At 36.9% G+C, this 10,993-nt stretch overlaps 3 protein-coding genes across 3 annotated transcripts; 2 read left to right on the top strand and 1 right to left on the bottom strand.

The window, feature by feature from the left end:
• Positions 1-1,291: 1,291 nt before the first annotated feature.
• Positions 1,292-2,209, top strand: LOC141844134 (uncharacterized). Its single transcript, XM_074732181.1, has 4 exons — positions 1,292-1,411; positions 1,489-1,686; positions 1,760-1,969; positions 2,084-2,209. Exons 1-4 carry the CDS (start codon positions 1,292-1,294, stop codon positions 2,207-2,209), a joined length of 654 nt encoding a protein of 217 aa, XP_074588282.1.
• A 241-nt stretch (positions 2,210-2,450) lies between these two features.
• LOC141846744 (putative calcium-binding protein CML19) lies at positions 2,451-3,106 on the bottom strand. Its single transcript, XM_074734787.1, has one exon. It carries the CDS (start codon positions 3,022-3,024, stop codon positions 2,506-2,508), a length of 519 nt encoding a protein of 172 aa, XP_074590888.1. The 5' UTR covers positions 3,025-3,106; the 3' UTR covers positions 2,451-2,505.
• A 3,054-nt stretch (positions 3,107-6,160) lies between these two features.
• LOC141847529 (uncharacterized) lies at positions 6,161-10,778 on the top strand. The gene is made up of 5 exons (XM_074735588.1): positions 6,161-6,288; positions 6,401-6,450; positions 6,559-6,664; positions 6,821-6,879; positions 10,516-10,778. Exons 1-5 carry the CDS (start codon positions 6,169-6,171, stop codon positions 10,568-10,570), a joined length of 390 nt encoding a protein of 129 aa, XP_074591689.1. The 5' UTR covers positions 6,161-6,168; the 3' UTR covers positions 10,571-10,778.
• The last annotated feature ends 215 nt before the right edge of the window (positions 10,779-10,993 follow it).

Genomic DNA, 10,993 nt, shown 5'->3' with positions numbered 1-10,993 from the left:
CAAAATTCTAGTAGTGATTGCAGTATTAAAAACTCTCAGGATTGAAGATTTCCTAGTTAAAAAAGGAAACATTTCAACAGGCTTAAGCAAAAGTGACAAGATTGGAGAAGTTGGTGGCAGGAGTTTTTATCTTCACACAATCAGAATAAGCAACACCTTCCACTCTTAAACTGCAGGCAGTTACCTGACATCACAAAGTAGTGACACAGAACTTTGGAATGAAAAACTCTCACACAGGTTTTTCAGATAACTTTTTCTTTGCATTTATTGCTAATCGATCGCAAAAGAATAGCAAGCGAACGAGAAAAATATGGAGATTGGTGGCAAATATCTGTTATAGTTATAATTATACTTATTACTAATTACATATTCAGATATATAGGTAAATAGAGATGTGTAGTTTAACAACCATTTACAAGTTGCAGAAGATAATGGTTACACTAGCTACAAAAATAATCATACATAACAACGAATTTAGCGATCGATTTTATCAATGACGGACTTTATATTCGATAACTAATTTAGCGCTGAAATTTATATTCGGTCGCTATTTAGCGACGAAATTTATATTGGGTCGTTGATTTTAAATTTGTACTGGATATAGGATTAGTAAGTCGAACTTTTAGCGATCGAAATTGAAATTGGTTGCTAAATATAACGATCGAATTTTGATTCGATCGCTAACTTTTATGATCGAAATTGAATTCGATCATTAAATTTAGTAATCGATTTTTGATTCGATCACTAAATTTAACAACCGAATTTGACTTCGATCATTAATTAGTGATCGAATTCAATTTTAATCGTTAATTTGAATTACAGTGAAATTTTTTACGATTCTTTTTTTTGTCGTTAATCTGTCATCAATCGAATTTAACGATCGATTAGCGATCGAAAATTTGATCGCCAAATGTGATTAATTTTGTAGTGTTATATGAGATGTATGTTAGCTTGTTGTTCATTTGACATTGGAGTTGATAACAGGTTAATAGCTTAATCTAAAAACATATTCCTAATTAAATTGCACATTTCACCAATTAGTTAGATTACAGGTCAACTGAGATCTAGTTTTTCGCATCCTCCAAACTACGTGTTCACAAATTAGCTCCTCCTGCCCTTGCTTTCCGGATCTTTAGTAGAAAAAAAAGGAATCAGTTAGTGGTCATTAACTATAGAAGATAAAATCTGACTGGATCTAAAACCACATCTATATAATCTAATCACCAGAATTCCTCATCAATTCATGTTTTTCCAAGAACAAAGTGGAAAACTTACTGAGAGAGATCAAATTATGGAAGACCCAAGTCTTCGATCCTCTGAAAGATCTTCTGTAGTGGTACGAGCAAAGGCCACCGGTTTGCCTGCTCCAGGGGAATCCCTCCTCAGCCGGCTCGACCAATTTGACCTCCGGGTACGTTTTTAGAAAATTTAACTGGTAATTTATAGCAAGTGATCATGCACGTATAACGTGAAGATTGATATATGCAGTTGAGGCAGCTGGAGGAGACGCATAGAAAGCTCCCTGCAGCGGATTGTTACTTCACTGCCGACTTGCATCTCATGGCGCCGAGGCGCGCCGGCGCCGTCAAACACCGCCGATCCACTTCCCTGTCCACCATGCACGATTTGGAACTCAAGGACGCTCTTTTGGATCGTCTCCACTCGCTGGAGACTCGAATCCGTCAGGTAATTTAAGATCAGGCGGTGTTTAATTGCGGTATGTTACTCATGGCTGATTCATGTTTCTTGCCGTCCGTAGCTGAGCTTGGAGCTGGACAAGGACATAGGCGGCGGTGGCACGAGCAAAACACCATCGGTAGGCAGCGCCATCAATGGCGGCACTGCCCCTGTGAAGACTGTCGCGCGCGCAGAGAAGAAGAACGAGAGACGCGGAGTCTGGTCGTGGAGGACAGGCGTGTTGCTCAAGAGCGGCGCTCGCGAGCTTCCCAGTCAGAAGCCGACCATAAAGGTGAGCTACAGACGCCTAAATTTGATGAGGTGATCGATTAATATGCATTGCTTGCGATGTATATTTATACTGTCGTGGAGATCGATCGACGTCGTTGTGTTTTGATTATCGAAGGTGAAGGAGCTGGAGAAGGCAGTGGGCGCGGCGGAGAAGGCAGTGGGCGCCACTTGCCAGAAGAACCAGAGGAGGCGGGCGGAGCGCACCCAGCTTTATCGGAGATGGCTCACGGTTGGATGCTGAAAGTTTCATCGGCAGCCGGCCGAGATTTGCACCGGCACCGCATGAACAATGAACTCGAGGGCCTTGAAGTTCCCTGTGTTGGAATATCCTTTTTGAGGCAGAATAAATGTTTGATTTTTCTCTATTTCCTTAGTTTAATTGTTTCTATTCCGTGCACAATTAAACTATTGCAAAAACAGATTGGGCCTAGTAGAAATTTCTTGTGTCATTATAGTTTCCTCAAATATTAAAGATAAATATATGATAACAAAATAAACTAGAACACGATCTAATAATAATAATAATAAACAAGACGTCTACAGTATCATTATGCGGAATTCATCAAAAGTGATGACGCCATCGCCGTTTATATCGTACTGCTGGATCATAATCCGGCACTCCTCCACGCTCTTCGTCTCCCCGAGCTTCCCCAGAGCACGGCGCAGACTCCTTGGCGTGATGCTCCCGTCGCCGGCCTCCTGGTACACCTTGAACGCCTCCCACAAATTCTTTTCCTTCTCCTGGCCCTCGTCCCCTTCCACCAGCCTCACGAAGTCGTCGAACCCCAGCAAGCCGTCGCCGTCGCTGTCGCTCGATGCCACCACAGACACCGCCTCCTCGTGCGACAGCTCCTCCCCTATCGACCGCATGCAGGTCTGCAGCTCCCTCGCCGAGATCTTCCCGTCTCCATTCTCGTCGAAGTAGCAGAAAACCTGCCGCAACGACGACGAGTTGGAAACGCTCTGCGCGATTGGCAAAGGCTGCGGCGGCGGGGGCGGCCGTGCCTCCTCTGTTTTCCCCTGTTGCTTGGGCTGCGATTTCCCTCCGAAAAACATAGTAATCAGTTTTGAATTCGATAAATGATGATGATGGTGATTGACCGACGAAGGTGAAACCACTGGATGGTTGTTAGCAAACTGCAAAGCCCGACGAAGTTGGTAAGGGTCAGCGTTACCTGTAATATATATCGCAAGAGGCGGCGAGAGAGATATTGATTTACAGTTCCTTCATTTGGAATATTCATGAAGCGATATTTCCAGGCAGTTTCTCAATAGCTTTTTTTCTGCTCACGATCGAATAAAACTTTATTCTAGAGAAAGAGTTTGCCATACAATACACGGAAAGTACGGTATCATAATTAGTTTATGGTTGATGCTCTTCGTGTTTGAATCGTTCATCTTTGCTTTCGTTATTCTATAAATGGCATTGATACGCTTAAGCGCAACCGTTCAACTGGAGTTATCCATTCGTCTATTGCAGGCGTATATCTTCCACGCAGAGGACGCGTAAAGAGAAACTTCGAGGAAGATGAGATGGGCCGGATCAAAATCATATCGACATATGAACATGATCACCTTCGCAATAGGAATCACAACTTAATAGGTTAAGTAGGTAGGTTTGCTTCATTGAATGGTGACTGTGTTTGGAATATGAATATATTGGGCACAAAGTATGATTTAGATCAAAATTAGATGTGGCTCATTATCTTAAAGAAGTTTCTGAGCAGATTAATTATATGATAAATGGCCAGTAACTAATGAGACTGAAAGCATCATGCGTTGCGTCAATGATAATGAGATAGCACTTGATACGGACATGCACAGCATAATTCAGTAAAAACAAAGCTAAACCTAACATCGGAATCCACAAGGAGAAAGGTGTTGCTGTGTGGATGAGCCATCAATGAACTATCATCTTAACTGTTTTCTTTGTTGACTTAGTAGTTGAACATCAGGAGAGCCGGAATGTTCCAAAAAATTGTAAAACTTGAGAAAGGTAGATAATTAAAATGGAGGTCGGTGTCCTAATTTAGTCACTTCGACATTCAAATTAAATTTTCAACGGTGATAGTAGAGAAGAAAAACAATATGAGAAAGAATCAAAAGAGAACTAATGAATATCTTTTTGCATACCTTTGTCTGTTAATGGATGAGTATCTTTTTGCGTACCTTTGTTTAGAGAACTTTTTTTATAACATCAGTAATCATAATCTTACTTTTTCATCTCTTTAATGGATCATCCCATCACAGTAAATAAATGTTCCATCTCCATGTTTGTGAGTTAAATCATTCACGTTTTATCATGTAGAAGATCGTATGGGATCACGCAATAGAGGCATTGTCGTTCCACGTGTTATAATAATTCACGTAAGGTCCTACATGTCACTGCCGACCATTTGGGGATTCGAGCTAGAGGTCTGATATGTTAATCAAAGGGGTGCTATATATCGGCAAGGTCGAGATGACTAAGTAAGAATGTTGGACAAGTAAACCTGAGCTGATTGTAACAAGGGTATAGAGTTGGTCGAGCTGAGTAGATCAACCTCTCATCTCGGATAGACCAAGTGATGGTAGTCCAAGTGGACGAGCCTTTCGTCTCGGGTAGATCGAGTGATAGTAGTCCGAGTGGATAAGCATCTCATCTCGAGTAGACCGAATGATGGTAATTTGAATAGATAAATCTCTTATATCAGGTAGACCTTACAAATCGCCACCTTGACTAAGTTATTGACCTTCTCACTATATGTGAAATGAAAGCCCCCGCCATGCTCCACGTCACAACACTCCATGTCACAAGCCTCCTCAATTTGTTTCTGCTTGAGTTGTCTTCTTTGTTGTTGAACACCAAGATTGCTAAAGAGGATGTAATGAAGGATGTCCATATCCACCGGTGAGTTGTCTTCTTTGTTTGACTTAGTTGTTGAACACCAAGGCTTCATACCAATGGAGACGACTAAAGAGGATGTAAAACTTGAGAAAGGTAGAGGATTGAATAGGCCAGGGTGTATTGGCCAATTACTCTAACGCTCAAGTCAATGATTCAATTTGATAAAAATTTATTATAGTAAAATTATTTACTATAATTTTAGTAAAATTGAATGGAGAACAAAGGTGTCATACCCAACCACTTCCATTATATTTTTAAGTATTAAAATTATATTTTTAGCAAATTATTTTAGATAAAATAGGATAGTAAATAAATTGAATGTTTCTAAACAAATTTAATATTCAATTTAATATATTTATTCAATATATATAATATTAATTAAATAAATAAATTTAAATAATTTATTAAATTAAATAAATAAATTTAAACATATATATTTTTGTTAGTCAATCTTCAATAATAAAATTGAATAAAATTTTTATTAATATATTAAATAAATAAATAATATTTAAAATAAATAAATAAATTTATATTATTAAATTTAATAATCAATCAAATAAATTTAAAATATAAAATTTTTTAAACAATTTGAATCATTATTTTAATGACTTAAATTATTTTAGTGATTCAATTATTTATCAAATAAATTTAAACATGATAAAATTACATCTAAAAATGAACGCAGAGTTAATTGCCGGTCCAATGCTATTCAAGGCAGGTTTATCAAACGGACTAACTTATGACGGGATGGACTAACTCATTAAAAATCTATCATATGAAGAGATAGGATAGGCCGATAATTATACTTGGCGGATTAGAATTTTTTTAATCTCTAATCCAACCCAAAACGAGGTGTGGGTTAGGCGAATGGCTAACCCATAAATTTGTCAAAATATAAAAAGTATTAAAAATATTAAAAATTATATATTTGGATTATAATTTAAATTGATGAAATTTTTAATTTTAATTATAATTTAGACGATCAATCTCATTAATTCATTGAGTTTTTTATTTTAATTTTAAATTTTAATATAAATAAATAAACTTTCTCAATTTACAAATTAATCCAAACCCATCGCGAGTCAATCAACGTGAATCATGGGTATAAGTGAGTTAATCTAAATTCATCTTAAAATACATTAATAAAATTTTAATTTAATCTATTTAAATTATTTGATAAAATAGGTTAAGTTTGATGAACCCAATTTAAATTGAAGCAATTCGAGGGCATCTCTAGTACGGCTGCATAGCGAGCCGAGTTATTTTCGAGGGTTGGACTCGGCTCTCTCTTATCGTGGTCATGGCCATCGTCCATGGCTAAGTATCCAATTCGTTCTCACGCCGAACTCCTCGCTTGGCTGTTCGCCGGACTTCTGCTTATCTCCTTCCTCTGTTCCGTCGCTCTCGCCAAATCTTCTCCTCGCCCGATCACTGTAAGTCGTTCCGTCGTTCCTGGTGGCTTCTGACTTAATCACAACCCTGTTTTTGATGTGTCAGTCTCGGTCTCTTATTTTGAAGTTACGATGTGGTTTCCATTATTTCCAGGATAATGAGATCGGAGTTAAGAAGCAAGCTTGTTATGCGGACATCGAAAGGTAGCCGGCGAGCTTCATTTTTCCTCTTCTTTTATCGTGATTGTGTATTTATATTATTCTTGTGAGAAATAAGAGAAATTGGCTTTACCTAATTCTTTGTGGGAGAAGTGGCTCGTGGGGATGGAAGTGTAGGTCGTCGATAATCGACAAGGAGAACTGTGCGCTTCGATGCCTTTCTTCTACTTGCTATCAACTGATCTATGAAAGCGACCCGGTAAGATGAAAGGGGAATGTGTATTAAGAAAGCTTTTTTTTCTGACAAAGGACTTTCTTTTTTGTTTCTTCCTCTTGCATAATTTTCGATGGTGAGTTCTTCCTAATTTTGTACTGCATTTGTTCTGCCTAATCTTGTTCTTCCCCATTTGGTCAGCTGGAAGAAGGAGAAATTGACTTTGTTCGGGGGCAGGAATACAAGTTCTGCATGCGCAAGTATGACCAATAATATACGCATATTTTTTTAGTTGCAATTTATCTATGCATCTTTAACTTCTTAACTAGGAACAAGGCTCTTAGTTCAATCAATTTTATTTTGAGGGAACCATCTATGAAAGATCTAAAACTGTGGAGCAAAACAAGTCAAATATTTGTTCACATAAGGATTATTTGGTTTGAACTACCGTTCTTCATTTCAAGTGAGTGTTAATGAGGAGAAATCTTGATGTTCCATGGGATTAACTCTGTAATTGAAGCGTGCCGTGATTTACAAATTTGCTTACTGACACTTTAAACTTAACAGATATCTATTATCAAACCATCATCATGCCGAACACATGATTTGAGTGATAACTTTGTATTGTTTTTGTTTCGAAAGTTTAAATGATTCCCATTCCTAATCATGATCTTTTTGATGATTCGGGTGCTGATTTATGGTATATGTTCTAATTGATTTGAGCATTTAGACTATACTTTTCTTTTTGCAAGTCCAAAAACTCTCATAAAAACCCAATAAAAAATTTTCTATTATGCAAATAAGCTCGATCTAATGCCCATAAGACCGCTGATGTAGGCAGCTAGAGGATTCTCATGTCGTAAACTTGCAGCAATTCAAAATGACGTTGTTTGGATGAGTTTCCATTTGATAGTATTAACTCATGGATCATTCCCACTAATATAAATGAAATACCCCACCTATTGTTTCAAGCACTTAGCTCGAGTCATTTAGTGACATTCTTACCTTTCAAAGGTCTAAAGCCTTTGTACTGTTCCATTGCATACATGACAACACTCCTATGCTTACCACCCATGATCATCAGTGAAGGGAAAGCCCCACTTCGATACTATTTGTTAAGGAGCAAGAGGCTACCAAATCAAACTAGAAAAACACTTGGTGGCATTTACCTATCATCATATTGACTCATGAATCATCTCCACTTCTATCTTACCATCTCCTCTAGTACTAACTTTGGGTGAGCCATTGCATTGATGATCAGGCAGGAATTTATTTCTATCCTGTTTGATTATATTTAAACTTATTTATGCTAGTTTTCTCATTGTCCACATATTGGGTTGATATGTTACATCAATGATATGAGTAAAGTAATATATGGTTTGATGCGTTATATGAAATTGATAAAGGCTGTCATTTGACTAAAGAGTGCCTACTTGAGGAAAGGAAGCCAGCTGGGCTGGGGAAGGAAGGAGGGGATGAAAGGAGAGGAAAGAATTTTCCCTTGTGTTGTCCCATGAAAAGAGAGAAGGGGAGAGAGTTTTCCCTCGTTTTAAATGCCAAAAAAGACCTTTGATTTTATTGTCACTGTAAGCCGCAGGGTCAAAGAAGTCTTTTCTCACATTTTCATTGTTTCTAAGACTCTTCAGTCAAATGAACAAAATTGGGGAAAGGAAAACAAAATTGCGCTCTTCTTCCTTGTATTTTCTTTTTCCATCGAGGTAGACAAAGGATTTTTACTATCTTCCCCTTCCTTTCTCTTTGCATGGCTTTTGTTCCCCTCATATAGACATGTCGTAACAATCCTAAAAAATAGACAATTAAACCTTTTGGTTTTTACTTTTTAGTAGAATATTAAAGTTGTTAGTTAGAATCTATGTTATTCAGACTTGATAGATTTCCCTTTCTTACCCATGTTGACATAAAATGGCATAGATATGGACATACAAAATGGGTCCAAGTAGCCAGACTCGTATGCAAGAGCACAAGAAGTAGAGCACGAGAAGAAAAAGAGACAGAGGAAGCTTACCTAACTTTGTAGGTAATAGGAATTCAGGGACGCCTCACAAAAGGAGGGAGAGGAGTTGAGTTCCACAATGTTGCTCACTTGAGTAGGTGAATTGGACTAGGTATGGAAGAGAGGTTCGTGCAGAATCTGACAACATTTCTCAACTTCATGTTAGGGAAATTGAGAAAGTGGTGTTTTGCATTGCATTAGGGGAAGGGTCAAACGCCAAACTAGTAATAGTTATGGTTAAGGATTATAATAGTAATTACAAATCCTATTTGTAATATAATCAAGAGTACTTATAATTTACAAACTACTTAAGCTATATAACTTATTCTAGTTATATAAGCTAACTCATGTTATATAAATTATTATGTTATATTATAAGTAGTATTTATTATGTTATAGTAATTATTATAGGTTATCTAACTGATCATATTATTAAGATAATAGATTAATATTAGCTATCCTAGATTAATATTTTTAATATTTGTTGTGCCCTTATATCCGTGTCCTAAATTTTTCGACTAGCCCCATGACCTCATTTTGCAAAACGATGTGTCTGACACCTGGATCCATATCCATGTCAGATACTCATATTTGAGCTCAAGTAACATAGGTTAGAATTAATCGTTGATGTTATCCAACAATATTTACACATTCAAATGTCTGTCTCTTTTCAAAATAATGCCAATCCTTAGAGATGCCAATCTCTGATCATTTTGCTTAAGTATACAAGAAGGTCCTGGATAAATTCTCTAGAAATAATGTGGATTAAGTACAAAAATTCCATCCTTTTGTCAGATAATGCTTCTCAATTTTTCTCTACGATTTTTAACTACATTGCATTGTTTCAATGAAACAAGTGAAATTTGTTCCAGCAAATTTTATAAAAACTCAAGTACTCTGAAGTATCAATTTCTGTTTTTTTTTTCTCTGGTTAAAACAAATATACAAGTAGGTTATGGAGACTTTCTTATTCGTGAATTATTGGATGTAATACAAAGATCTTATGCCTTCGGTCAGATAATGCTTCATCTCCATTTGGCTTCTAGTTTAAACTAAATTTCATGGCTTCGATGAATAAATTATCATGAGGGCATTTATTGACAACATACTTTAATTGAAACAAATCTGAGGCGTCAAATTAGTTATGGCGGATACCTTAGTGGTAGAATATTAAGTTCCATGTCAACTTGGTAGAAAGCTATGTGTCATTTCTATCTGATTTTTATGCTGTCTAAACACATCCTTCCATAGGCTAGCAGTTGCTAGTCAGGACGTGCTGATCACCGTGCTTCCACAGACAAATTATGTCATGGTTTGAGCTGTCAATGTTATCTCCTACTACCATCAACAACAACTGGAAGTATAGTTAACCAATATCGTTGGAAATGAGACAGTTGAAATTGAGAACAAACACTGTAAATCACTCTGGGATCAAAGGCTTTCCTGGCACAAAACCTTCCCATAATAAAACAATCTAGTGTTTAACTGAACAAACATGCATAAGTTATAAAAGACACTGTATGGTTAAACCTATATATCTAACACTTATAGGAATCAAAAATGATTTGGAAGATATGAATTCAGATACCAAGCCAAATTGCCAATTTATAATTTGTCCTACCTTTTCGTAGTTCTCTGCTAGTTGTTTTAGTGGTTGTGTTTGGAAAAATTGAATAAATCATTCCCCACTTTATTCTGTAAATTTATTTTTCATAGAAACTAAGTTTGAATGGTACATGGCAACTAGAACCAGAATCTTTCATCCAGCTTTTCTGATTTAGATAGACGAATGGAATTGTCTTTTAAAAAGTGATACTCAATATAAAGGTAGGCCCAAGTAGTTCCTAATTCATCCATTAGTAATGTTGCTAATTTCTTGCAGGGTTTCACTAGGAGAGAGCTTGGACGGAATAAAGGGATCCTTTGACTACTGGTAGATCCCGATTTCAATCAGTCCACCTGATGTACGTGCATTAGTCTGGAGCAGTCGAAGAAATCTACCATCATTAATCTCTTAGTCGTGTTCATTTTCATTGCGGTTAATGTGGTATGATACTTAGTCCAGGACACTGGTCTTTTAAATTCTTGCTGCCTTTTTAGTAGTAGTGCAGGGTGCAAAGAAACTGCCTTGATTTGAAGTAAAAATCCTGGCGACTTGTAATAAGTCGCATGAATTGTTCAGTGTGCACTTCAGCCTGCAAAATTCGGAAATGCACTCCAGTGAATTGTTTAATATATACTTTTTTCAACAATTAGTATTCACTAATTGCTGTAATTAGTTTCTCGAGGAAAGCATGAATGATAAGCTGTCGTAGCTATTATTTTCTGCCTACATGCTAATCATTCACGGGGATAGTCCC

Source organism: Curcuma longa, chromosome 1 (genome assembly GCF_044706935.1).
Source record: "Curcuma longa cultivar G26 ecotype Majalengka, Jawa Barat chromosome 1, ITB_CL_G26_1.1, whole genome shotgun sequence".
Taxonomy (NCBI): Eukaryota; Viridiplantae; Streptophyta; class Magnoliopsida; order Zingiberales; family Zingiberaceae; genus Curcuma; species Curcuma longa.
This window is presented reverse-complemented; position numbering and strand designations above follow the sequence as displayed.